At 63.4% G+C, this 27,447-nt stretch overlaps 1 protein-coding gene across 2 annotated transcripts; it reads left to right on the forward strand.

Moving 5' to 3' along the window:
* On the forward strand, nucleotides 1–27,340 carry SEMA3F (semaphorin 3F). 2 transcript variants are annotated; one of them, XM_037128453.2, is made up of 19 exons: nucleotides 1–529; nucleotides 4,497–4,656; nucleotides 17,346–17,506; nucleotides 17,610–17,672; nucleotides 17,765–17,884; nucleotides 18,599–18,691; nucleotides 20,237–20,330; nucleotides 21,512–21,631; nucleotides 21,821–21,960; nucleotides 22,073–22,187; nucleotides 22,341–22,410; nucleotides 22,576–22,720; nucleotides 23,314–23,536; nucleotides 24,165–24,253; nucleotides 24,381–24,422; nucleotides 24,580–24,737; nucleotides 24,914–24,981; nucleotides 25,250–25,383; nucleotides 26,022–27,340. In XM_037128453.2, exons 2-19 carry the CDS (start codon nucleotides 4,545–4,547, stop codon nucleotides 26,430–26,432), a joined length of 2,358 nt encoding a protein of 785 aa, XP_036984348.1. In that variant the 5' UTR covers nucleotides 1–529; nucleotides 4,497–4,544; the 3' UTR covers nucleotides 26,433–27,340. The 2 variants fall into 2 exon arrangements, with proteins under 2 accessions (XP_036984348.1, XP_036984349.1); XM_037128454.2 differs by lacking the exon at nucleotides 18,599–18,691.
* The last annotated feature ends 107 nt before the right edge of the window (nucleotides 27,341–27,447 follow it).

Here is a 27,447-nt window from a genome sequence, read left to right on the forward strand (position 1 = left end):
CGTCCCGGCTGCGGCCGCGAGACCAGAGCCAGCGATCTAGCGAACGGCCGTGGTCCGGCCAGCCCGGAGTGCAGCGAAGGGCCAGGGCTTGCGGCGAGGAGCGGCGCATCCCCGCGCGGCCGCCGGGCCCCAGCCCAGCAACCAGGCAGGCACAGCGCCATCGGGCCAAGCCGAGCGCAGCGCCCCAAAGCCGAGCGCGCCGTTGCCCGCGCCCCGGGTCCCGCTCCGGGGAATGCGCCCTCGGCGCGCCGGCCAGGGGGCGCCCGCAGCCCACCCGGGGGGAGGCGGCCCTGAGCGCCCCTGAGCCTTCCCATGGCCCGGGCTGGGGCCCGGGGCCTCAGCTGCTGACGCGCTTGAAGCCCTTGGAACCCGTTAAGCCGGGGCCGCGGCGCCGACCGGTGTTCAGGCACAGCGGCGAGAGGGCGCGGGCAGGGCCATGGCCCCGGGGGGCCTCTAGTCCGGGCCGGCCCAACCGGGAGCGGCTCTGCCGCCGCCGCCCCGGAGCCCAGGCCCCGCCGCCGCGGAAGAGGTGAGTGCAGCGGGGAGTGGGAGGGAGCGGGCAAGCGGCCGGGCCACCCTTCGATCCCTCTGGGACCCGCGGCACTGCAACTCTGCGCAAGTGTCCAAGGCGCAGGCATCGGAGGGCCAGGGGGCTTACCACAGACACAGGGGCGACCGAACTGGAGTGGGCGCTGTACCTGTTCGGTCTACCGGACCCTTGGCATTGGGGCAACATGGAGGTGTGTGGATGATGTGGCCTGCGGAGTCTCCAGTGTGCAAAGCAACTTTTTTCTATAAGGTTCTGGGTGGGTGGGTGGGTGGGTGGGTGTTCCCTTGCCCCCGCCCCCACGTTCCTGGAGCGGGAATCCGAATGTCCCTTCTCCTGGCTCAGCTCGCTCTCCCACTAACGCCTTAGGCAGCGCAGTTCTTGGGTAGGTGCGCCCGGCCTGCCTCAGTGTCCCGATCTGAGGATCTTCTGCTCAAAGGAAGCACTATGCTGGCTGCCTCCAGGCTCCGGGTCTCCCAGATCCGCAGGACCGCCAGCCCCAAGGCTTTTCTCTCAGCACTGTGCCAGCCCTCTGGCCCCCAGATGCCAGCTTGGGTTTGCTTTTCTGAAGGGGGTCTTGCTCCATTAGGGACCCAGTTGTATATGGGGTTTAGGTGAACTGGGACAACCTGCTACCGTTCGGGCAGGCTGGGACCCCAGCAGTGAAGTGAGCAGGGGACAGCAAGAGCTTGATGGGTTCACCTAGAGCAGGTGGGACCAGAAAGTGTTAAGGTGGCCCAGGGATGAGGCAGGGATCGCAGAAGCGGGCCACCTGGAGCTAGAGCTGGGGGCCTGGCTGGATAAATCACTTCTCGTCCTCGAGATAACTGTCTTGTGCACAGCAGCCCATGAACACCTGGGGGAGGGGGTGGACTCAGCACTGCCGTGTCTGCCCCGGAGCTGGGCAGGCTGGTGGCTCCTTTCCTGCTGAACTCACCCGGATTGTCTCCCAGAATACGGAAAATACACCCGGGGGCTGGGAGGCTCACTGCAGCTCAAGGGGGTGGTTAGGTGGAGCTGGAGCCTTTCTTAAGACGGCAACAGGAGTGTGCCTGGACCGGTGGGGTGGGTGTCCTGGGAGACCAAGGCACTGGGCACAGCTACGTTTGCTGCTGCCCCTCAGTTCTGAAGGAGCCAGGTCCGAAAGTGTGGCTGGAGAAGAGAAGGCCCCAGCCCAGGCTCAGCCTCCCACTGCTCTGCTAGGCATACCTTGAGGGGGAGGATGGAGCCAAACCCAGGTGACCTTGACTGGGAACCCCCCCCCACCACCACCATGGAAGGAGGGGTTTCAATCCCAGCTCTGCTGGTCTGGCTCTGCTTCCTGGTCCATGGCGTGTTGGGGGAGGGGGGAACCAAGGAACCAGGAGGGCGAGTGTCCAGGAGCTGGGTAGGGGGTGGGATGCTGTTAATTTCTTCCCCATGTTCCCCCACAGCCCCTACTCCTACCTCCCATCCAGCCTGGTAGTCCTCAGCCCTGAGAAGCCTACCCCCCTTCCCCGAGGCAGGCTGTCCACCCCCACCCCCACCCTCAGCCTGGGAGGTCTGGAGCCGGCCAGGCCATTCTACCACCTAGCCCCCTGCCCCAAGCCCAGGTGCCTCCAGACCCCCTTGATCCACCGCCCCTTCCCTGCACCCCTCGCCAGCCCCAGCTCCTCGGTTCTTTGTTCAAGCGTCTCTCCTCCGTCCCTCCCTCTCTCCTCCCTCTCTCCTCCTCCCTCCCGCCTGCCTCTCTCCCTTGCTCCCTCCCACCAGCCTTCTTTCCTTCCTTCCTTCTTTCTCTGCTCTCCTCCTGGTGGGCTCCCAGGTGGCGGCGCCTGTCCCTTCTCTGCCCACCCACCTGGGCTAGGTGACTGGGGGCTTGTCTGGGGCTGGGGCTGAGTGGAATGCATCTAGGGGTCGGCAGAGGGAAGGTGACTGCAGAAGTGCCTTCCCCAAATTTCCTCCTGCCCCCCGCCTCGCCTTCCTTCACCCCCTTCTCCTCCACAGTCCCCAGGCTGCCAGAGGAGGCTTAGACTTGGGCCTGAGGCCCCAGCAGATTTAAATGTCCCTGTTCACCCCTTTAAAGGGCCAGAGCAACGTGGAGTTCCCTGTAGGGGTCCAGTAGGGCAAAGCCTTCCACCTTCCTGGACTCCTTGGGGGACTCCAACACTGTCCCTGGTGACCCTGACTTTGTCACTGTGAAAATGGATGCAGGACAAATGGGGTCATGGGGAGGAGGGGAGGTGAATCAGCCTGAGGCCCTTGGTACATGGGACCAAAGTTCTTTGAGGGATGCTTTCTGCATCTTGATCTCCCCAAGCCACAGGACAGTGTCTCCCAGCTTCCTTGAGCCCCACCCCACTAGCAGGTCAAGTTTTTGAGCAAACACATGCTTGTTAAGACATGTGTGGGCACGCAGTGAGGATGTATGTGTGTGTGCTTATCCACAGCTGTAAGTGGGGGCCTCTCCCGTGTGTACCCCGAGGATGATGTGGACACAGAGCCCTTTCCCTGCACCCCCCCCCCATCCCCTCATCAGAGCCTGCCATTCAGTCAGCGCTGGGGAGGTGCTCCAGCAGGCAGGGGGCGGGCCGATTCCGAGGGAGCATCTGCCTTGGGGGATTTTGAAGAAGCTGGAAAGGTGTGTCAGGCACACCAGAGAGGCTGTTCCCACTGAAGGAGCCACCTGGGGAATAGGACTGGGGCCTGAGGCTGCTCTTTCTGTCCCAGGAAGCACGAGGGGTTTGCCCTGGCAGGAGAGGCAAAGGCTGGGGGATGGGGGTCAAGGCAGGGCACCAGGGTCTGTCTTGTGGGGCCTGATGGTCCCATGTGGCACCTGGGCCTGGCTTCAGCATGTGTTAGCCCGTACAGAGGATGGACAGGCCACAGTACGCCTCACCCTACCCCAGGGTCCTGAAATTGACCTGGGGTCCTTCCCCCAGTGGGAGAAGGGGATAGACAGGGCAGATCTGGAGGATGGGGCTCACATTGTCGTCCTTGGTGCCCCCACCTCCAGTGCATCTGGGTGAGGGGTTGGGAGTTGGCGCTGGTTTTTGCCGGGAGGGAGCAATATGTTCCGACAACTGGTGCTGGGCTGCGTTTACCCAACAGCAAGCCTGCCGGGGGAGACAATATTTGAAAAACATAGTATTGAAACTTGGGGGTGGGGGAGCCCTGCAGGGGAGACTGCAGGCCTGCCTAGGTGAGCCGGCCATCCTAGCTCCCCTTCTTTACCCTCTCCAGTCAGAACTAGAATTTTTCCTAACAGGAAGTCCTTCTGTAGGTCTGACCTGGATCCCTCCTGCTGTGATCTCAGTAAAAGGAGGCTGCTATTCTTTGCCGCTCCTTTTCTGGCTGCTGTGTCTCTTCCCATGCAGGCTGTCTGCACCCGTCTCCCTCATCCTCCACTCTCTCCCACGTACCCCACCCCACCCCAGGTCCCGATTTTCCTGTACTGGGAGGGGAGGTTTCCCTGGAGCAGGCAGGTGGGGCTGGACCCACCTCTTTCCCCCAGGCCCTGAGGTGGTAGAGGGACAGGCAGCCCTGGTGCTTGAGGGTGGGTACCAGGAAGAGAGCCTGTGGGGTGCAGAGGGCTGCAAGATGGCCTGCTGAGCTGGGCCCTGTGAATGGCGTGCAGGGTGCCGGGGGCCAGAGGTTTCGGGATTGAGTCCCCAGTGGCCCCTGTTAGCTCTGCTGGCCCCAGGCTGCACCTGGCTGCTTGATATTCGGGTCTGTTGGTTACACCTCCCCAGACAAAAGCAGAGACAAGAAAGTACGTGAGGTTTGCATGCACACTGGGGCATTCATGGCTCCAGGCGGAGGGTGTGAACGAAGAGACACCCATAACCCCACTTGTTCAGATTGGGAAATCGAGGTATCTGGGGCAGAATTACATAAGGGAAATGTGGGCAGGGCAGGACTCCCCTCCCTACCTGCCTCATGCATTCCGATCTTGACTCCCCCCTGCCAGGTGTCCTGACAGCCGAGCCTGCTTCCTGGGCCCTAGGCCCCTCCCACAATGCCGGTCACTGGTCTCCTCCTCTGGGCTTTCCTGGTGTTTGGGGCCTGGCCAGCCACCCCCTTCCAGGACCACCTCCCAGCCACACCTCGGGTCCGGCTCTCATTCAAAGGTAAGAGAACACCTTGCTGTCTCGAGACCTCGTCCTCTGTGCGCAATGCCTGGCCCGGTGCTCAGGGGAGAGGAGCAGCTAGGCCAAACAGGGACAAAATGTGGAGCCACGTGGGTCACCCTGGGTGTGTGTGTGGTGGGGACAGGGAGGTTGTTACCTGCTGGAGAGGCTGGAGACGGGGCCACTTAGACATTTTGAAGGAGGTTCTTGAGTCAGTCCCTTCTGGAGTCAAGACGTGAGGTCTCGGGGAGGCAGCCTGGGGCGTGAACAGTAGCTCCTGTTGGGAAGCCGCAGCTGCCACCCCTCCCAAAGTGGTGTGTGCAGGAGCCCTTCCTGCCACTGCCGTGCATGGGGTCCTGCCTGGAGTGGCCCCCGGGGTGGAGAGCCGCACCATCCTGCAGGCACAGAGGCTTCGGGAAGCTGGAGGCTCGAGGCCTGCTCTGTAGGGGCGTGGCTGCTTGAGGAACCTTCCCGTGGGTCTCCGTGTGGGAGGGGTTCCCGGGAGTGAGGGGGGCACTGTGGGCTGTGCCTGGAGGGAAGGCCACCTGGTGGGTTGTGGGAAAGTGTGTCTGCTTTGGAAGACAGTGGAAGGTTCCAGTGCTGGGCTGGGGACTGCAGAGAGGCGGGCCCCACAGCTCCAACCCCTTGGCACCCAAGCCACCGGGTGGGAGACGGTGTGAGGCACACACACCCAGCTGCACAGATGGCTTGTCACTGGTCCCTTCCTCGAAGGTCTGTGTGGCCAGGAGAGTCAGCACTTGGTCTGGGGGACCTGGGGTCACTCCTGAGTCTTAGCCTTGGCCCTCCTCTGGCCCAAGGTCACTTTGTCCAGCCGCCTGCCCTGGGTGGGGCGACTCAACCCTGGCTGGCCAGATTTCCGGGCACGCATATTGGGGTGAAAGGCTGGGCCGACCTCTTTCCTTCCTCAGGCTTGGCTGAGACCCAGCCCTCACCTCATCGCGTCCCCGAGTCCCCTGGCAGAGCCCCTCCCCTGACCTCGTCCCGCCCCTGCCGCTTGGTGGGGATAGCCGGGCACGGCTTATTCCAAGGTGGGCCTGAAAGGAGTCCTTGCAGGCCTGGGAAGTGGGCCGAAGTGTGGAGCAGTTTGCGGAAGCGGCCACCTTTCCAGGCTTGGAAGAGGAGCTGTCTGTTCTGCTGACCCCCTCCCCTGGTGGACGCCCCTCCCCTGGTGGAATCCCTCAGAGCAGATTAATGAGTCTTGAAATGGCCTGATTCCCCCTTCCCGGCCCTGTGTGCAGGCAGCGGGGTTAGAGCACCCTGCAGGGAGGGCGGGGGGCTTGCTTTCCACACCCTAGGGACCCTGAAGCCCAGGTACCCACTCTGGGTGACATCTCTGTCATCACCCTGGGGACCCATGAGAGGCAGCAGGCGGGATGAGACATAGGGAGGTCCTCTGTAAGCTCCTTTCAAACCTTCTTGGACCTCCAGGGGGCAAAAGGGCAAAGGCTTTTGTTACAGTATTCCAGAGAAAGAAACCGAGGCTGCGGCAAGGGCAAGGCCAAGGTTAGGCAGGAGGCAGAAGTAAGGCCAGAAATAGAACCCTGGTGTCCTGGCCTTGTCGTCGCCTGACGCCCACATCAGTCAGGTCGATTCCCTCTCAATTAGCTCTGAAGCCAACACCTGCGGTGACTAAAAGCCTGGCTCCTGGCAGCCCAGCCCTGGCAGCCCAGCCCTGGCAGCCCAGCCCTGGCAGCCAGCTGATGGTGGCGCTGACGGTGCTGGCAGCCTGGGCGGGGCTGCGGGATGCCCCGGGGCCACCCTGTCCCAGGGCCTTGGTGCCTTTGCTCACGTAGGTGTCCCGGCCCCAATGGTCCTTCTTTTTCCCCCTTGATCTTGTGTCCTAGTTTTAAGGTTCACGTCACTTAGTTTAGCTGAGACTTGGGCGTCTACTGTGCGCCAGGCCCTGTCATGTCCCCGAAGTGGCCCTCAGTGAGGGGTGAGTCCTCACCAAGTGTTTGTGGAGTGAAAATAGAGACCAGCACCTGTAGAAACTGGGGCCCCTCAGCTGGGCCAGGGGCTGACAGAGAGGGCGCTTCTCCTCCTGGGCACACAAGGCAGGCACAGACAGGGGTGCTCTCAGAAGCACTGGTGGTTGCTCTGGCTGCATGCCTCAGTTTCTCCATCTGTGCCCTGGATGGGGATAGCAGCTGGCATACCGGGCCTCGGGGACCCAGCCAAGGCTCCCCCCCTCCCCTGCCGGCGTCCTGCTGCACTTGGGAGGTGCTGGCACTGGGGGCCAGCCTGCCCAGGGCAGATAAAGGAACAAAAGCAGGGACCGGGCCAGACTTGGGCTTGTCGCCTGCCGGTCCGTCTGGGCAGCCCAGCTGAGCCTGCAGCTGAGAGAGTGCAAGGGGGCAGGGACCCAGAGTTCGGTCAGAATTAGGGGCTCCTGTGGCCCGCCTCCTGATGTCCCATCAGCGGCACAGCCAAGGTCAAGCAGAAGTGAGGGGTCAGGATCTCCAGGAGCAGGCAAGGTGCCCTTGAGAGTTCATGGGGCTTGGGACGAGAGAGCTTGGACAGCAGGACCCCCTTCTCTGCACCCCTCCTTGCCTAGGCCTGGGGTCCCCTTCACCCTAGAGTCACTGACCAGGTCTGGGAGAAGGAGCCCCCCACCCGGGAGGGCCTACCTTGGCTGTGGCAGGGAGGTGCCAGGGCCCTGCCAGGTCCTTTGTTCAGCTCAGGGAATGTTTGCTTTTTGCCAGGAAGCCGCCCCGCAGTACAGGGCTGCTGCCGGGCGGGCTCTGGCCAGGACTGGGGGCTGTGACGTGTTTGGTGGGGGAAAGAGGTCTTGTGATGACATATGAGGTGGCTGGGCTACAGGGGAAACTGAGGCATGGGTGGGGAGATGGAGCAGAAGGTCATTTTGCCAAAGGAAATCAGGAAAGAGACCATAACGGAGATAACTGTAGGTGCCGTAACGCTAACCAGACATCTCCACGAGGCCTGAGGGGCCTCCCTGGGCTTCCTGTGGGGCAGGAGTTCCGCAGGCTTCCCAGGCGGCTCAGGAGCAGGAGCAGGACCAGGATGGAGCCCGGCTCTGCCTGTTGTCTGAGGCTGTCCCAGGACTGAGAGTGGAGTGGGTCGGGGGCCCAGTACAGTGCTGCTGCCGGGCGGGCTCTGGCCAGGACTGGGGGCCGCTGGGCCTGCAGGCCCAGCTCTGCCACTTGAGCTAGGGACGGGGTGCCAGGGACCTGCAGGGCCAGCTCTAGCTATCTCAGCCTCATTTTCCAAGGAAAGGGCTGGGTCTCACTGGGCAGCTTCTCATGCCCCTAGGAAGCTCTTTCCCTTCAGGAAAGGAAACCAGGCCCGAAGTTTCATTGGAGGAGCAATGGGTGGGGCCTCCAAGCCTGGGGAGGGGCTAACGGCCCAGGTGGCCCAGAACTGTGCCACCACTGACATCGTTTTCATGTGGCATCAGAGAGCCAGAACCTTCCGGTTTCCTTGTTAGGAGACATTGAGATAGGCTGGAGGTTAGGAGGGGTCACCGTGGGCGGGGGGGGGGGGATTATGCAAGCCTTGATGGCACATTGCCACGCCCCCATGCACAGGGGTGGGGGTGGGGAGTTAGGGGGCCCGCCCTTACCTGCAGGTGTGCCCGGGTCAGCCAGATAGGCATGGAACTTCAGATTGCAGGGGTGGCACTAGGGAGCTGGGCAGGGGGTCAGGTGCCTTGGACACCTATAGGAGGATTTGGAGTGAGCAAATCAGGATGGGTGGGTGTTTTAGAATGAGCCAGAAAAGAGGGAAAAAGGAAGACCCAACTCATGAACTTGAGCCCAGATCCCTGCATTTGGGACCAGTGTTCCTGGAAATGGGAGCTGCCTCCCTCCTGGGAGGGAACTTGGAAGTGGCCACTCCGGAGAGTTGGGAGGTCCTGGGGACCGGCTTCCTGCCTCTCAGCTGGCCAGCTGGCCAGCTGGCCAGCGCCAGCCTGGGAGGGAGTGGGGCAGGTCCTGGTGCTTGCAGGGAACCTGCCTGAGGCCCTGCCTGAGTCAGCAGGGCCAAGGGCTGGGCCTTTAGCTGTGGTCCTTGCCAGGCCCAGCAGGGCTTCAGATGGGACTCCCACAGGCTGGGCCTCAGCAGCCCCAGCCTAGTCTCTGGTTCCCTGGGACAACACCGGCCCCTCCCTCCCTGGCTCCAGCTTCCCTTGGCACTGAGCGGGGAGCTGGTGCATGCTCAAGGAGTAAATCATGTTCCTTGGCAGCCCCCACTGCTTTGTAATTGTAAAGAATTTAAAGAGAAACCGCCAAGATAAAAATCTCATCCCGGCTCATAAAAGCATCTCTTACCCTGTGGCTTTGGAGGCAGCAGCCTCTGCGTGAGCTCCGGACCGTCTGCACCTGTGTGGGTGCGCCCCAACCTGGTGGCCCCTCCAGAGGTGGCGCTGGCCCAGTGGGTGTCTCAGAGCCACCGGTACCTGGCCTCTGACTCCCGGGAGACATCCAGCTCTCCCAACCCCATCCCCACCCCCAGGGTGGCAAGCGGGCACTGCACCTTGGCAGAATGCCGAGGTGCTGGTGGTGGGGGTTGAGAGGTCTGGCCCTGAAGACAGACACACCCCATTCCACCCTGCTGAGCTGGGTGACCTCGGACATGTGCCCTGGCCTCTCTCAACCCGGGTCTCTCCTTGGCCCTGTGGAGGCAGCGTCCTGAGGGGCTCAGCGGTCCTGCTTGCCTCCTGGCCATGGGTGGACCCTGGATAGCAAAGTCCCTCGGTGTCCCTGCTACTTCATCTGTAAAACGGTACCAACTTCATTGTGCTGTTGGGAGGGTGAACTTTGTGAGTAAGGTTGCAGGCTCCACGATGGGAGTCTCAGTGACCAGGAGCCCCACTGAAGGTGGCTGACAGGTGAGGGCTGGTCCCAGAGGGCACCCAAAGAGCCCTGTGGGTGGAGTCGCATCAGGAGGAGAAGAGTGGCTCCTGTGGGCATCCTGGCAGGCTTCTTGGTGGAGGGAGCCACAGCTCAAGGAAGGGAAGGGAGGTTTGGGAGGAGCAGGGGCGGGGTGTGTGCTGCAGCCCCTCAGAAAGGGCAAAGTGCTGGTTGGAGTCCAGTTGCACTTTCTCCTTGTGATTTTTAAGCTCTTTTTAATCCCGGCAGAGGTGACACATCCAATGACAGAGATGCAGTGGGCAGGGGATGCCTCAGAGGGCTCCCTGGGGATGAGCTCCCCAGTCCTGCTGGGGCCCGCACCCTGGCACTGTCCTGCCTCCTGCTGCTTGTGCCGCGGCGACTGGACCTGGGCCGCTCACTTGGGCATCTACACAGCTGGGCCCAGAGTTTGTTAGCCTGAGATGGCCTGGCCTGGCACTGGCCAGGGAATCTGGGCTCCACCTCAAGGGGCCCTTGGCACTTTGGAGAAGCAGAGAAGATTCCTGCCGCATTTTTCTTAGAAATAGCAAGAGGGCCTTTGCCAGAGGCCTAGATGCCAGAACGCTTCAGTCTGAATCCCAAGCCCAGCTCACGTGGGTGCCTGAGCTTGGCGGGTCTGCAGCCCATCCTCCCCTCCCCCCCTCCCGCCCCTCTGCCGCCATCCCGCCAAGGCAGCTGAGCAGCTGCAGGGAGGGGACAGCGTCCCCTGAGCTCCAGACCCTGACCACTGGTCCTGACCCAGCAGAAAACAGGGCCTGGGTGGTGGCTGTGGAGGACCCAGGGGCCAGCCTGTGGGGGCAGGAGGCCTCGGTGAGCCGACTGGGACATCTGCAGTGGGGCACCCCTGCAAGAACTGGCCATCTGCTGCATCTCTGCAGGCAGGGCAGCCCCAAAGCCACCGGCCCTTCTGGGACCCAGAAGCCTTCGGAGCGTCCGGCCTCAGCTCCAGACCCCCCTCCCCCCGCTCTTCTTCCTTCCTTCCCCGCACTCCCCCTTGCGTGCCCCCCATCCCGTCATCACCCCAACCCGTCCTTGGCTTCCTACTCGGAGGTGCTCTTTCCTCCAAGGTCCCTGCACCCAGCCGAGAACCTTCTTTCCTCCCACCGAAGGCTCGGTGCCGACACCCTCACTCCCCACCCAGGGCAGGGCTGCTGTCCCTGCCGGTCCTACTCTACCCCTGGCAGAACCGCAGCTAGGTGTGGGGGCCTCGTGGGCTCCTCATCACGGAGGTCCGTGGGCGGTTCTCCAGGGGGCCTCTGCCCAGGGCTGCCACACTATCATTTTGTCCCACACCTTCCTGTCCGAGCGCAGGACTTCCTTGGAGGGCCCCTGTCCCGGCCTCAAGCATCCCCCATGGCTGGCTCTAGGCGCACATCTGTCTGTGGTGCCTCATCCCCGCCCCCCAAGTGTTGGGCAGGGGGCTCAGGCTGTCGGGGATATCCTGGGAATCTTTGGGTGGGTGACGCGAAGGGGCTGCAGGGAGCCCAGGAGTCTGAGGAGGGCGGCAGAGGTGGGGGGCTGAGCCTGTCGGCCCATCCTGGCCTGTCTGTCTGGTTGATTTATCGGAGTAAATGAGCCATGGAGAGTTTGTTGTCTTTTGCAGTCGCGGGAGGAGGAGGTGGCTGAGGAAGGAGTGAGGAGTTTCCGGGCCAGGTCTGGAATGTGGGAGGAGGGGTGGGTCCCCAGGCCCGTGGAGCTGGAGGCACTGGCGGTCATTTCACTGTCCCCACCTGGAAAATGGGTCAGGGCAGTCCTCCCCCTCACCACCAGTCCCTCTTCCCCCCGCCCCCTGCGCACTTTTCAGGGCACATTTCTGTGTGAGCCGCTTGCCTGACCCCGCCCACGCCCGCCCGCTCCCTGTGCAGGGCCGCTGCCCGGCAGGCTCCCTCCGCTGCTCTGCACTTTTGCCAAGCAGGGCCGGGGCTCTGAACGCGGCTGGTGAGTGCCCAGAGCTCTTACTATAATCAGCCATGTGCCCTGTTAGGGTCCATGTGGGACCTGTTGGCCCCCTGAGCCACCGGCCCAGGCCTAGAAAGATTAGGCCCGTGGGGCCCGGTGGGTGGGCAGTGACTGGTGGAGGCACCCAGGCTGGAGAGCCCCAACCTGCTGGGACAAAATGGCTGAAAGTCACTAATGTCCTGCAGGGGAGAAGGGTGTGACTTCTGGTTGCAGCTGGCCTGTGTGCCAGGGAGTGACCCTGCTGCCCCTTGCCTCCTAGCTTTTCTTGTGCCCCTAGCCTGTCCTCTCCTGGGCGGAGCAGGCGGGCGCTGGGGCGGAACGGGCGTGGGAACAGCATGGCCCAGCCCCAGGGCCCCCAACCCCCAGCCCCAGTTCCCAGCCCCCAGCCTCCAATCCCCAGCTCCCCAAATGGGAGAGAGGCCTGCAGTGGAGCTTAGCCCAGCTGGGTGGCTCCTCCGCGCAGGCTCCTGTCCAGCTTGGTGTTTACTGAACAGCTAGGATGTTTACAGTAGCCCTTAAGATGGGGCCCCTCCTTCCAGAGGGTTTCCATCTTGAGGGTTCCACTGGGGGCTCTTCTGACTCACTGCCTCCCCGCACCCCTGGGGTAGGCATGTCGGGGGCGCAGGGGCGGCACCCATCTCCACCCTGGCCAGGGCCGGGCCAGGTTGAGGCGCCTGCCCCTCCACCCACCACCCTGGCCTGTGGTCCTTCTTCGCTGGAGGAGGGAGCAGTCCCAGGAAGTGGCAGCTCTAGGTGGTGAAATACGGTAACTGGGTCCCTAGTTCAGACATTTAAATTAAATTCAATCAGTAGTTATTGAATATAAACACACCGAGTCATTTACATGTTAATTATGTTGAATGGACTAGAGGCCATAATTAGTTGCTAATTGGGTGAGAGCGGCTGTAATTGGTTTTGTTGGCACCGACCTGGCTCACCTGCCTGGGGGTAAGGGGGGCAAATGTCAGTGGCTCCCAGGTCTCCAACCTGGAGAGCCAGGCTCACTGACGGAACGGAGGGGGCAGGTACTAAGGAGGAGGCCACTCAAATCCACGGCAAAACCCTGGATCTGATTTCTAGGAGTTTCCATCAAGAACACCCTGGGGCAGGGGACTGGGAGAGCCAGCCCCTGGATCATCAGTGGCAGCCTGTCCTCCCATCCCCATGTGGCACCTGGACCCAAATAATGGGAAATGTCCAAGAGAAGGTCCGTGGGGGCACAGGGCTGGTGTCATACTGGCACACTCCCACTGACGCCGGCGCCCTGGGTTGCGTGGGCCAGTGTTGGAGTCTTGCTGGCACTGGGGCACGGTGAGCTGCGTTCGCTGAGTAGGGGAAAGGTGTGCGAGAGATGTCTTTGGGGGCTGTGCTGCCCCCAGCTAAGCCTGGCTGGGGCTCCCGGGGTGGGGAGGGTGGCAGGGCTGTGGCCAGGCCTGAGGCCTTCCGGCCACCGCTCATTAAAAGAGGATTAGGCCAGAAGCCAGGGGGCCAGCCCAGCCCCTGGGCCTTCCCCGGGGCCCCTCGAAGCTTTGGGGGAGTGAGAAAAGGGCTGAGGGTCATCCTTCCCTAAGGCCCACAGGGGTGTCCAGTGGCGTCCCTCCGGACTCTGTTACTCATGCTGTTGCCACCTCTACCGTCTCCTTGTCCGCCTCAGTTTCCCTCCTCTGAAGGGCAGGAGGACGAAGGGCTGACGGGGACCCTGGCCAGCACCCCCAGCCCTGACCCCCAACCTCATTTCTCTTCAGCTCAGGGATTAGGACTGCACCAGCCCACATGAGGTCAGAGGTTGGGTCTGGGCTGCAGGGACCTGTCTATCACCCCCCAGCGCCCAAGCAGAGCCTGGGAAGTGCCGCTGTCAGTCAAGGCCCGCCGCTTTGTGGGGCTGTAACCAAGGGGGCGGTCACCCACCTCTGCTCCAGGAGCCCCTTTCTGCAGCGGGCCTGCTGTCTTGGAGACGGGCAGCAGGGGTTGGGGCCCCCCACTTGGGGTCTGCAGGGCCAGGGCTGTGGACACGCCTCCCCAGGGCTGCCCTTGCCCGCCCACCACCTCAGCTTCCAGAGAGGAGGGGACAGAGACCTCCCGCACGAAGCCCCCATACACTGAGGATGTTCCTGCGCCTGGCCCTCCGCCAGGCTGTTCTGGGCCGGGACCTTGAGCGTCTAATGGCCGTGGGGGAGGGCTGGAGGCTGGGACCAGCTGCGGAAACGGGGTGTCTGATGCCAGAAAAGGCTCTTCCTTCCCTGATGACGGGGGGAAAAGCCTTCCCGGATGTTGCCCCACCCAACCTGTGCCCAGTTTGGGTGAGGGTATGGGGTGGGGCGTCCTTTCCAGGATGCTTCCCCAGGCACATCGCCCTCCCTCCCCAAGGTCAAGGCTTATCCCGACTTGAGTCCCAACAGCCACTGAACTCTTGAGGGCGCCCATCCTCTCCCTCGGTAGCACCGTGAGGTGGGGGAGGGGTGACACCCCTGCAGCCAGGACTGGGCCTGGGCCAAGTGGGGCAGAGGTGGGGACTGGCCTGAGGACATGACCAGGCTGGACCCACGTCAGCCACACACACACACCCATGCCCCCTGGCCCCCGGGTCCTTGGCCAAGTCCTCCCATCTTAGAGGGCGAGGGGGGGGGGGTCAGGGGGACCCAGCACTGCTGCCACAGCCTTGGCTGCCACAGCCTTGGCTGTCAGAGAAGGACTCCAGGGCTCCTGCCTCGCCCCGGGCTTCTCGTTGGAAGAAAGACCCCCAATTCCTTGGCCCTGTGGTAGGGCGGGAAGGGGGACAGGATGCCACCTTTACTCCTCACCCTGTGTGACCTGCCATGAACGCAACTCTCTGCCTTGGCACTGGGGCTGGAGGGCGGTCATGGGGCCCTTTGTCCGAACCCTTTCCCACAGTCTGGCAGACGCTCCGGCTGTGGGCAGTGGGGTCAGAGCCCTGTGTCCAGTTCACCCTGGGGCCCTGAGGACCTCCTCCCCCTCCCCCTTCCCTTTCCCCTTGGGTAGCCTGGCTTTGGATGGATACTTTGGGGTCTTGCTGTGCTCCTGTGGGTGGGGGTTGGGGCGGAGACAGGTCGGAGTCAGGGCAGGGCTGGGGCTGAGTCACAGGAAGCTCCTTCCTGCCCGCTGCCCTCTGCACTTCCCACCCCAGCCCTCAGAAATGAGGAGGCAGGGACGCAGCTGAGGGTAGACGGCCTCCGCGAGGTGGCGACTTCTGGGAAGCCTGCGTCCGTGGCGAAGGGACTTTCTCTCCCGTCAAGGCAGACAGCCTGAAAAGGTCGGGTGCAGGGAGGACCCAGAGATGCCCAGTGGCAGCGCCCTCCCCACCCCAGGGGTCTCCTTGAATGTCAGCACCAGGGGGTCCCAAGGGATGGTCCAGGGAGGGACGAGAGCGCCCTGGTGGGCTCGCGAAGCCCAGCACAGAAGCCCGAGTCACACCCAGACTTCTAGCCCTCTGTCCCACCTCGTTCCCACACCACAGGGCCTCACGGGCTGGGTGCCCCACTCGGTCAGTTTCCTCAGTCACCGAAACGTCATGCCCAATGCAACAGAGCCATTGACGCCACATCCTGTGGCCACTGGGAGGGAAACCGAGGATCCTGTGTCATGTGTCCTGTCTGTGAAAGGAAAGTCACCTTCCGGCCCTGGCCGTCCCAGTGGGCAGCCCCCCAGCCAGGACTGGCCAGCCCTCCTTCCGCCCAGAAGGCTGTGGCCCCGGGTGGGAAGCCTGGAGTGCTGGGGCTTTGAGCCCCCAGGAGGGGACTTGGACTTGGGGCTCAGGCTTATGGAGTCACAGCATGTCAGAGGGGCAGGGGTGGAGGGTGGAGGGAGGGTAGGGACTATGGCTGGTGCTGTCCCTGGCGCTAAATGTCAGGAGCTTCCCCCGTGCCCGGTGCCTGTGTCTGAAGGTACCACTTGAGACTCTGCCTCCCTCCCCTCCGTTATCCCCCAAACGCCCCTGTCCCAGCAGGACGGGTAAGGGCACAACCAAGCCATGCCCCCAGCCAGGGTATAAATAACCCCTGGCGGGCCGTCCCAGCCTGGGGGGGCTCCCCTGGCAGTCCCACTTCCTCTCTGGCCACTTCCTGGCCCTGGGGGTGGGGGAGTGTTTACTTTCCTGTTGTCGCTATGGCCGGGTGGCCAAGCAGGGGACTCCGAGTGGCCCAACAACAGGTGCAGGACAGGTGCCCAGGCTGCCCTGCCCAGGACTTCAGAGGCGCCGCCGGACAGGCGGGCGAGGCCGCAGCCAGGCAGGGATCGGCCCTTTGATCCTTCGGCGTCCCTGCGTCCCAGAGGTTGGCCAAGGTCATCACCTGTATTCTCTTGTCTCCACACAGTCGGGGCTGGATAGGGCAAGGCCTTTGCTTGCCCTCCGGCCCTTGGACATGGGCTCTGGGTCCACTGTGGGAGTCCCCTGGCTGCCAGCCCACCGCACACGCCCATCCCGGCACATCCAGGAGCTGTGTCCAAAGCTGTGCGTGGGCACGGCACCCCCTGCTCTGCTCCAGGTTCCCCCCCCACACAGCAGGGGTCAGGGGCAGCAACCGTGACTGATGGGATGGGGCCACCCGCTGGTTCCACCTTATGCAGCCCTGAGGGCCTTTGATCCCAGCTATTCTCCCTCTCCAGGCCCCCCCCTTGATTGTCCCATCTATAAGATGGGTCACCACCTGTGGGGAGGGGGACCAGCGGTGGGGTGGGGAACCAGGTGTGGGGAGGGGAACCAGCTGTGGGGTGGGGAACCAGCTGTGGGGAGGGGAACCAGGTGTGAGATGGGGAACCGGCTGTGGGGCGGGGAACCAGCAGCGCAACCGGAGGCAGGTCGGGAAGCTGGGTTGGAGGTGCGATCCCGGGGGAGTGCCTTGTCTAGTTCAGGACACGTGTGCACTCGTGCATACCTGCTCCCTGTGCAGATGTGCATGTGCTCTTCTGTGTGCTGCCATCTCAAGTCTCCCGTGCTGGTGATGGTGAATATTCATCACCCTCATTACAATCTTCCCTCTGCTGAGCTAAAAATAGTGAGGCGTGGGTGTAGGAGGGGCTTGCCAGGGAACCCCTGGGCGCTCACCCTCCCAGAGGAAGGTTTCTAGGTTTCCTGGAGTCCTGTGTCTGTCTTTGGCCTGTCCTTTGCTAAGTTCCCTCCTGTCCTCCCTTCCTAGAGAAGAGGACTCTCCCCAGCACCCTGGAAGTGGGAGGGTCCAGCTGCTGGACTCCTGCCGAAAAGGCTGTTGCTCCTGGCTGCCTCCAAGTAGCCGGAGAGCCCCCACCTTTAGCAGCCCGGTGGGGCCTGGGAAGAGCCCACTCCGAGAGGCAGTGCGGTTCCAGCAGGGCTTGCTAGTGTCCTGGCTGACCTACTCAGACAGGGTGGGAATCTGCCTGGGGGTGAGGACAGAGCACCCTGGCTCTGTGCCGGCATCTGCAGGCTGTCCTGGATGCACCTCCCCCCACCTCCCACTCACGAACCCTTTTAGGCCCCCGTGGGATGCTGGCCCTGCCCTGGTGAGTGGGGGAGCACCAACCCCCGGCAGAGCAAGGACTCTTTGATGCGGTCACACTTGCTGGCTCCTGCCCACTGTCATCGGAAGCCAGAGACTGACTGGGGTTGTGGATGAATCAGGACTGGAGCTTTGGGTGTGGTCCCTCCCTGGCCTGCCCACCTGTCCCACTTTCTCTTCCCAGCAAACCAGGGACTAGACAGAGCTAAGTAATCCCTAGAGGGGAGGCTGGGGGTTAAAATAACTGAGTGCGGGGGGGTAGTGTGGGGGGGAGACCCTCTCTGCCAAAGGGGGTATGATCGGACGGTCTGCCCTCCGGCCCAACTGCCGCCCTGCCCTCCGGTCCCAGAGCTGAAGGCCACGGGCACCGCCCACTTCTTCAACTTCCTGCTCAACACCACCGACTACCGCATCCTGCTCAAGGACGAGGACCACGACCGCATGTACGTGGGCAGCAAGGACTACGTGCTGTCCCTGGACCTGCACGACATCAACCGCGAGCCGCTCATTGTAAGGGCCGGCCCAGGTGTGGGGCGGGGCACTGGGGGGCACGGGGCCGCAGGGCTGGGGGCCCTGTCCGCCCGCTGCGCACCCTGATGCCTGTCTCCGACAGATCCACTGGGCGGCCTCCCCGCAGCGCATTGAGGAGTGCGTGCTCTCAGGCAAGGACGGCAACGTGAGTGCCACGGGTCCGCAGGTGGGGCGGGGGCGGGCGGCTGGCTCCAGGGAGGCATCTGGGCACCTCCCCGGCTTTCCCTCTGGCCCCAGGGTGAGTGCGGGAACTTCGTCAGGCTCATCCAGCCCTGGAACCGAACGCACCTGTACGTGTGTGGGACCGGCGCCTACAACCCCATGTGCGCCTATGTCAACCGCGGCCGCAGGGCCCAGGTAAGCTGCGCCCACCCGCGCCCAGCGCTGCCCCCACTGGAGGCTGCATTTCAGGGTTCTGATGGGAGGCCGGGCCTGAACCCCAGCCCTGCCACTTCCCAGGCCTGTGACCATGGGTGAGTGATTTCTTTCACCTCTCAGAGCCTCAGTTTCCTCCCCTGAAGATGGGGCTAATAGTTGCGTTTCTCACAGGTCGGGGTGAGGAGGAGGCAATGAGCTAATATTCCTAAGGCTCTTAGCGCCGGCCTGGCGCCTAGTTAAGCACTCGCTTCGTAGTCCTCTGGGCCACGCCCGTGGACCGTGCCCTGCAGCCGAGCCAGAGGGCCTGGTGGGGGCCTCGGCGTCAAAAGACTGGACACCTGGGTCAGCTTCTGCCACCCGGCTAAGGGGAGAGCTGCCCCTTCCCCAGCTCTGCCACCACCCCCCTGCCTGCTTCTGCCCCTTTCCATTTCCATGTGGGCATGCGTGTAGCTGGTGTGACCTTGTAGGGCGTGTGCAAGAGTGGTTGGACCTAGGGGGCATGTGTGTGCGTGCCAGCGTGAGCCAAGTGGTGTGTATGTGTGTGTGCACCCGTGCATGTGTGTACTCTGGGGGCCCAGGTGCTCACGTGTGTTCCTGGCACTTGTGGTGTGAGAGGCTGGCAGCCCGAGCCCGCTCCCCCGGCCCCTGCGGCCCCCGCCGCCCTGGCTCTAACCTGGTTCCTCATCTTCTTAGGCCACTCCCTGGACCCAGACGCAGGTGGTCCGAGGCCGAGGCAGCAGAGCCACGGATGGCGCCCTCCGCCCGACGCCCACAGCCCCACGCCAGGTGGGCCTCCTCCCTCCAGGCTCTTGCCAGGCAGCTCCGCCTCAGAACTGAACTCTCCTGGGCCTGGACTTCTAGCCAGGAGCCTGCACCCCAGGCCAGCCTCCCCGGGGCTCCCCTCTGTCCGTGCGCTCCTCCCCAGCCCCTCCCCTGCAGTGATTCTGAAGGCAGTCCCAGCTGGACTCAAGTCGGCCTCAGTGGGACCCCTGCAGGCAAGGAGTCCTGAAGCCACCAGGTGGGGAAGCCAGGTGCCCTGGGGACAGCCATGCCTCAGCCCTCAGGACCTGTTTGTAGACACTCGTGAGCACCCGCCAACATACACTTGGGCATACGTTTGCTCTCAAGCCCACACCTTACTCAGCACCAGAGTGGGAACATGGCACATGTGCTCAGTGACACATTGCTCTCGGGTCTGTGGCCCACACCTCCTGTGCTGGGTCCTCAGTTAGCACAGTCACACACCTGAGGCCCTCTTCCCCAGGGGTGGGAGGGGCAGAGCTGTCTGTTACCCATCAGGACCTGGGACTGAGGTGGGGGCGGGGCTGGGGCTGGGCAGGGGCTGCCGGTGTGTGAGAGCATGTGGTCACTCGGGCATGTGTGTGTGGTGGGCAGTGCTGAAAAGTGGAGCCGCTCCGACTGTGTGTGTGCCCAGGGTGTGAACAGTGGGTTCTGTACGCTGCCAATGGTGTGTGCCAAGCTCTGTGTGCTGTCCCAAGTGTGCAGGAAGTCGCTTGTGCATTGTGTAACTGGAATCGGGCCTGTGTACACCTTCCCATCACCATCCCTGCCCCCCACCCCCCGCTGCCAGCTCCTTCTGCCTCTGCTCCTCTCTCCTTTCCCTCTTTTGTCCCCGCGCGCTCATCCCGGTCCTGGCACCTTCACCAGCCTTCCTCCCAGCATCTTCCCGGCTAGGCCGGGAGGCACGGGGGCCTTTGTGAATTCCATGGGGTCTGAGCCGGACCCTTCAATTCCTGCCTCCTGGGGGAGATGTGGAGCTGGGGGCTCTGCTGAGGGGCAGGAAAAAGGCCACGGCCTATTAGTCTGTCCTGAGGACCACAAATAGAGCACAAAGCCTGGGGACACAGTGGCCTCAGAACCCTCTGACCTGATGGGACCTGATGGCAAAGGACAGGAGCCAGGCCCTTGGCCAGTAGCCCTGATGAGGTTGGCAGCCCCTTCTCGGCCCAGGACAGGCAGCCACAGCTCACAAACTTCCCTTCTGTGGTCCATGAAGGCCCTAGCCAGAGCCTTCCTGAACCAGCCGGCATGCGGGGGCTTCAGCCCCTGTAAGCCCACCCCTCTCATGGCCCCCAAAGCAGAGCCCTCTGAGACCTGGGACCAGGCAGCACCTCCCTTGGAACCTGCCGTGTGGCCCTGTCCTGGGAAACCTGGGTGGACAGAGTTAAAACCCGGGGTGATCCGGGGAGTGGAGGGGTGCGGCTTCAAGGTGTCCCTGGGGCCCCAACTTGACCCTGGGGCCCAATAACCCTTGCCCTGCCTGGCTGTGGGACTGGCCTGGGTGCCGCTGAGCCCACCTCTGCCCCGCAGGACTACATCTTCTACCTGGAGCCCGAGAGACTCGAGTCAGGGAAGGGCAAGTGTCCATACGACCCCAAGCTGGACACAGCCTCAGCCCTCATCAGTGAGTGCCCCACCCACCCTGGTCCTATAGCCTGAAAGTGTGGCCTCTGCCTGTGGGGTGGGGGGGCGGCACCAACACTTGCCCCAGATGAACATGCTGAACCCCCATGGTGAGGCCCCACCTGGCTCCTGGCGGGGAGAGGGCTACAGCCTACCCCAGTGTGAGCTGATGGCAGAGACTAGGCCATGTGAGCTACCATCCACTCAGCCCTTCAGGTGGGGGTGCTGAGGCAGCCAGATCCGATCCTGGAACCCACGGTGTGGTCCATGCACAGGCCACAGCCCTCCCGGGCTCCTGGCCCTATGACCCACTGGAGGAGCTTGGTTCTGGTCTGGCCAGGTGTCTGGGAGGGTCGGGGGGATGTTCTCTGAGGAAGGGCCCTGTCCGTCTGGGATCTTGGAAGCAGCTGCCACCCCAACCCACAGGTGCGGGGAGCCCACCGCTGACCTAGGCCCTGTGCTGTGCCCACCTTCTGGCTGCTCAGCGCAGCTGCTGGGCACCAGGCTCCCTCAGGCTTGGGAGCGGCCCCTGGGGCAGCGGATGGGCACTGTCCTCCCCTCCTGGTGAGTGACAGGGTCCTAGCCTGAGGGTCGCACCCAGACCGGGGTTCCAATGAGAAGGCAGGGCCTGCCTGGGGGGGTCTAGAAGGAAGCCTCGGGGCTGGCGAGGTGGTTCCATTTTTGTGGGTGTTTTTGAACTAGCTGTCAAACACAGCTATTATTCAAAATTAAATTATATCAACTTACAATGAAATCAGTTACTTTTAAAAGGTAAAAATACTCCAAACTCATCACTTCCTAATTGTTTTACTCCATTTTGTTCTTATCTATGCTCTTGAGGTTATTGACAGGTAGCAGGTGGTCCCGGAGGGGGCACCACACAGTGGGGTTGGCAGCTGGCCCCAGCCCCACCCCCAGGGGTCCCAGGTGCCCCTTGCAGTCAGCCCTGGTGAGGGTGTCCCCCCACAGAAACTGGCTCCGGCTGCTAATCAGAGCTCAGTGCCACTCAATCCCAGGCCTCCCAGAGCCAGCAGACATAGCCCAGCACCCCACTGGTGATGCGGTTGTGCCCTGGGGGTGCAGCGGGCGGGGGAGACAGGACCCTGCCTTGCAGGTCATTTGGTCTGTGCCCTGGTCCTGGCAAAGGGCGGTGCCCCTTACTGACCCATCGGCCCCCCACAGATGAGGAGCTCTATGCTGGTGTGTACATTGACTTCATGGGTACAGACGCAGCCATCTTCCGCACCCTTGGAAAGCAGACGGCTATGCGCACAGATCAGTACAACTCTCGGTGGCTCAATGGTAAGTGCATCCCTCTGGGCCCCGGGGCGGGGCCTGTCTGGGTTGGGGGAATGTCCAGTCCTATGACTGGCTGGAGAGGAGGGATTCTCCTCTGGAGAAGAATTGGGGGTCGTCCTGTACTTGGTGGGCATTTTGATGGGGACAGAGGCGTTGTCAGAGGAGGGCCAGCTGACCCCTGCCCGTCTGCAGACCCGTCTTTCATCCACGCGGAGCTCATCCCCGACAGCGGCGAGCGCAATGACGACAAGCTCTACTTCTTCTTCCGAGAGCGGTCTGCAGAGACGTCTCAGAGTCCCGCTGTATACGCCCGCATCGGGCGGATCTGCCTGGTAGGCACTGAGGGTGGACGGGCTGACCTGGCTCTGTTGGCCCTTCCCCTGCATGGGCTTGGGGCTAAGCCAGCTGATCTGACCCAGGCCCCCGCCCCTCCCCACCCCCCAGAACGATGACGGCGGCCACTGCTGCCTGGTCAACAAGTGGAGCACGTTCCTGAAGGCGCGGCTGGTGTGCTCTGTGCCGGGCGAAGACGGCATCGAGACGCACTTTGACGAGCTCCGTGAGCACCCAGCAGGCGGGTGGGGTCCTGTGGCTCCCACGGGAGGGGAGGCGGCTGGTGTGGGCATCTCGTGTGGGTCGCCCTGGGCAGGAGCGGGCAGGAGAGTGCTCCTGGCTACAGCACCCTCCCAGCGCCTTCTCCTTCTGCCCCCAGAGGATGTGTTTGTGCAGCAGACACAGGATGTGAGGAACCCTGTCATTTACGCTGTCTTTACCTCCTCGGGGTGAGGCTGGGGCCGAGGCCAGCAGCGGCAGGGTGTGGCTGGGCTGGGGGGCTGTGCCTTGTGGAGGACCCCATGCTGGTGGCCAGCTGCGGGGTGGGGACAGCTGGGAGGGGCCCTGGGTCGAGGGTCTGGCCGGTCCACAGCAGCAGCCCGCCCTGCCCGCAGCTCCGTGTTCCGAGGCTCGGCCGTGTGTGTCTACTCCATGGCGGACATCCGCATGGTCTTCAACGGGCCATTTGCCCACAAGGAGGGACCCAACTACCAGTGGATGCCCTTCTCGGGGAAGATGCCCTACCCACGGCCTGGCACGGTGAGGGTCCCCTGCCTTTCCCTTTCCGTCTGGGAGGGCTGCTCCAGGTCCCGCCCTGTGCAGACAGGGGCCCCGCCATCCTTCAGCTCACCGGTGGGGGGGGTCAACCATACACACACACACACACACACACACACACACACACACACGAGCCCACCATCGCCCTTGGTCAACCCGGAATTTTAAAAACTCCCAAAACCGTTTGCACACAGTGCCAGGCTGCAAAGCAGCCCCACCAGGATCCCGAAGCAAAGGTGGCCGGCGGGAGGTCAGCATAGCCGGCTGACTGCTGGCGAGGGAAGGGGTGGGAACAGACATCGGAGTGGCAAGGACATGGACAGGGAGTGGTCAACTCTGTTGAATGCTGCCACCAGGTCGTGGCATGTGAGGCTAGGGAGGTGGCCATGGGACCTGGCGATGTGGGACCTTGGGACCGCCCCCGGGGCAGACCCTGCAGAGACACTGGGCCTCACTGGAGAGCAGAGCTGTGGCAGGGGAGGTGGGACACCACAGAACAGAGGCCTCTCCTGCAGCTCGGGGTCCAGGGAGCCCCGCCCGGGCGGCCTGGGCCTGACGCTTGCACCTGCCCACAGTGCCCCGGCGGGACCTTCACGCCGTCCATGAAGTCCACCAAGGACTATCCTGACGAAGTGATCAACTTCATGCGCAGCCACCCACTCATGTACCAGGCCGTGTACCCGCTGCAGCGGCGACCCCTGGTGGTCCGCACAGGCGCTCCCTACCGGCTCACCACCGTCGCCGTGGACCAGGTGGATGCAGCCGACGGGCGCTATGAGGTGCTTTTCCTGGGCACAGGTACCCACTGCTGCTCCCGGCTCCTCCTGCGCTGGGCCCGCTGGGTGGAGGGTGCTGACCTGTGGGGCTGGGACCTACGCTGCTAGGGGTTGCTACAGGCAGGCCAATGTCAGCTCTGCCACCTTCATCCTTTGGAGCGTTCTTCCTGTTGCCAGGATAACTGATGAGACTAGGGGTGGGCAGACCCCATCCTCACCCCCTGGGGGCCAGGAGAGCAGGGGCACTGGGTGCCTGAGGACCCACGTTTGAGTAGGAAAGGGGGAGCAGATGGCAGACACCTCCAGGATCCGTGGGTCCAAATACTGACATGTATTCTCGTGCACACATGTGCAAGCACACCCACCCCAGTTCCGGAGCCCTCAGTGGGGGGCCAGCTCCAGCCTCCTGTTTTGAGCAGTGCCCAAACGGGGGTCTGAGGTGGCAGGGGTGGGCCCTGGCCCCGACACCCCTTATCCTGAGCCTGTCCCCTCGGACCTCATGCCATCACTGGGGGAGCTCTTCAACCTTGACGCAGAGCTGCTGCCCCACTGCCTTCTGGGGTTTGGGCCCTGGTGGGGGAAGGGGCTGAGGCTGGTGCCCCTTCCCCAGTGTCCTCAGCCCCACTGAGGCCCTGCCCGGCCCGTTCCAGACCGCGGGACAGTGCAGAAGGTCATTGTGCTGCCCAAGGACGACCAGGAGATGGAGGAGCTCATGCTGGAGGAGGTGGAGGTCTTCAAGGTCGGTGTGATACCCCAGGACTGCCCTCACCCGGGCCCTCCTCAGTACCAGCTCCTGACTGCAGACCTCCAGGGCAGGGCCGGTGGGGGGTCCCCAGAACCTGCAGCTGATCCTTACCTTCTTCCAGGACCCAGCACCAGTTAAGACCATGACCATCTCTTCCAAGAGGGTGAGTTTGGTGAAGTGGTCTGGGAGCAGGATGGAGCCTGCGGCCCCTTGGGGTCAAGGCCTCGGCACAGGGATGGGGCAGCTGAGGCACAGAACAGGAAGGGCAGGAGCCCAGCTGGCTCCGGGTGGGGGCTGACAGGCCCCTTCCTTTCCCCCAGCAACAACTGTACGTGGCCTCCGCTGTGGGTGTCACACACCTGAGCCTGCACCGCTGCCAGGCCTATGGGGCTGCCTGTGCCGACTGCTGCCTCGCCCGGGACCCCTACTGCGCCTGGGATGGCCAGGCCTGTTCCCGCTACACAGCGTCCTCCAAGAGGTGTGGACCCCCAGACCCTTGGAATTTGAGCCACCACACCCAGGGCCCTGTCCTGGGGGCTTGGAGGTCGATGTGGTATCACCCCGGGGAGTCTGTGAGCCCCGGTCTCCAGGGGATGGGGACCTTGGGGGGCACACTTCCTCAGGCACTCTGTGTCAGGAGCTCTCCTCACCCAGGCGGAGCCGCCGGCAGGACGTCCGGCATGGGAACCCCATCAGGCAGTGCCGCGGTTTCAACTCCAATGGTGAGTGAATGGCACCCCACGTGGGCCCCCGAGCTGCTCACAGGGCCCCAGTGGAAGGAGTCTCACGTGATCCACGGGGGTGAAGAGGCTTGGGGTTTTGGAGATGGGATGTCCCTAGCCACCCCCACAAGGAGTGGATGCCCGATGATGGCTCAGCCCTGCCTTTGTGGAGGGTGTTTCTGCACGGGCTCCCCAGTGCCAGCCCCTCCCCGGCCGCCCTCTGCCCGGAGGCCCTGCTGCTTCAGTGCAGCGCCCTCTCGTTCCCCAGCCAACAAGAACGCCGTGGAGTCGGTGCAGTACGGCGTGGCAGGCAGTGCCGCCTTCCTGGAGTGCCAGCCCCGCTCACCCCAGGCCACCGTTAAGTGGCTGTTCCAGCGAGATCCCAGTGACCGGCGCCGGGAGGTGATTTCCTGTGCCCGACAGCGCCGCCCCCCCACCCCCCGCCCCGTGGGTGCGGGAGTCCTCCATGTAGAAATTCCACATGGGTGAAGTGCTGACAGGGGCCAACCCAAGCCCCCTTCCCTACGAGGAAGCCGCCTAGTCATCTGGGGACCCTGCGGGGTTTCCATGTTACATGGAGCCATGTATGGGCATGCCTCTGTGCAGGGAAGCTCCACGCGTGCTTCGGTGGGAAGTGTGCCTCGCAGGAAAACCTCCTGGGGGTGGGCCCAGCATATGGCAGCTCTGTGGGGTAGCCCTCATGTTGTGGAAATGCCTTCCAGGCCTCCCGCGGAGTTTCCTTCCGCGGAAATGTTCTGTGCGGCCCCAGCTGAGCGCTCTCATTAAACAGAAATCCTCTGAGTGCGCTCCAAGATCTCTCGCGGTCCAGCATCCCCTAACGGTCGCCCCTCCTGAGATGGAAACTGTACGGATGCCTCATTCAGGTGTCACGTGAAACCTCCACATGGGTTTTCCTGGTCTATGGAAACTCCACACGGGGGCCCCTCCAGGGAGCGGCCGCAAAGGTGGCCTGACCTGGGAGCTGGCTGGGGCAGCAGGGTGGCCGCACCGCCCCTGAGCCCCCCTCCCTGCCCCTGCAGATCCGCGCGGAGGACCGCTTTCTGCGCACCGAGCAGGGCCTGCTGCTTCGCGCCCTGCAGCTCGCCGACCGCGGCCTGTACTCCTGCACAGCCACGGAGAACAACTTCAAACACGTCGTCACGCGGGTGCAGCTGCACGTGCTGGGCCAGGACGCTGTCCACGCCGCCCTCTTCCCACCACCGGCCGTGAGCGCCCCGCCGCCCGCAGGTGTTGGCCCCCCAACTCCCTCATACCAGGAGCTGGCCCAGCTGCTGGCCCAGCCGGAAGTGGGCCTCATCCACCAGTACTGCCAGGGCTACTGGCACCACGTGCCCCCCAGCCCGAGGGAGGCCCCGGGGGCACCCAGGCCTCCTGACCCCCAGGACCAGAAAAAGCCCCGGAACCGCCGCCATCACCCGCCGGACACATGAGGCCAGCTGTCTGAGCCTGGCCATGGGCCAGCCTGTCCCTTGTCCCTTTTAATATAAAAGATATATAGATATATATATATATAAAAATATCTATATTCTATACACACCCTGCCCCTGCAAAGACAGTATTTATTGGTGGGTTGTACAGAGCTGCCTCTGCGGCAGCGTCGTCCAGAACTCAGACCCGTGCTGGTCAGAGACAGCAGGAAACAGAGGCCACCCAATCGGGCCCAGCCAGCGGGTAGGGCCCAGCCAGGACCGCACAGGCCCCCGCCTCAGCTGGGGGTCCACCTGCCCAACAACCACTGCTGGGACCCACAGGACACAAGGAGGGAGCCCGCCCCCCACCCAGACAGGCGCGGGCTGCACACATTTGCCAGCGAGTGCTGTCGACCTGAGCCGCCCCGCGGACTGAGAACTGCTTCGGAAACTGGGGGTGGGCGGGGGGCTCAGATGCACTCGGAGAGGGAGGGAAGGAGGGACCGGCATGGGGTACCCGCCCCTGCCTGGGAGGGGAGCACTCAATCAAGGCCAGCCCCTTCCCCGGTATTTATTCTCTATTTATTGGGGACTAGAGAAGAGGAGCCCTGCATGGGCGGCCCACCCCTCCCCCCTCCCTGCCTGGCCATTCTACCTCCTCGCTTTGTCTGTGCCATTGACTCAGGGGCTGGGAGAGCAGCAGAGAGGCTGGGCGCAAGCAGGGCAGAGGGCCGAGGGGGCCACGGTGGAGGCTTGGGGCCTATGGGGCGACCCGGGCTCCCTTCTGCCCACCACTTCAGATGATGGGTGTAAATAGCTCAGGGGGGCCGCTGGGGAGATGGGTGGGGGCTCCTGGCGGCCCTCTGCTGCCCAGGCCACCGCCACCCTTGGGTTCCATCTTGTTAATAAACACTGGCTCTGGGACTGGACTTTGGCTTTTCTCCTTGGTAGGGGAAGAAGTATGGGGGTTCAGCCCACGCCCAGATTCTGCCCCCCCTGCCCTGCACCCTCACCCTGGGTGGCCTGGCCACTGGTT

This window comes from Artibeus jamaicensis, unplaced genomic scaffold (assembly GCF_021234435.1).
Source record: "Artibeus jamaicensis isolate MK-2021 breed Jamaican fruit bat unplaced genomic scaffold, CSHL_Jam_final contig_519, whole genome shotgun sequence".
In the NCBI taxonomy this organism is placed as follows: Eukaryota; Metazoa; Chordata; class Mammalia; order Chiroptera; family Phyllostomidae; genus Artibeus; species Artibeus jamaicensis.

Excerpts from the sequence above, each read along its gene's own strand:
- SEMA3F (XM_037128453.2), top strand. The coding sequence starts at position 4,545 with ATGCCGGTCACTGGTCTCCTCCTCTGGGCTTTCCTGGTGTTTGGGGCC. Across the intron at positions 21,632-21,820 it reads CAACTCTCGGTGGCTCAATG|ACCCGTCTTTCATCCACGCG; the intron begins GTAAGTGCATCC and ends GCCCGTCTGCAG. Across the intron at positions 25,384-26,021 it reads CCAGTGACCGGCGCCGGGAG|ATCCGCGCGGAGGACCGCTT; the intron begins GTGATTTCCTGT and ends CTGCCCCTGCAG.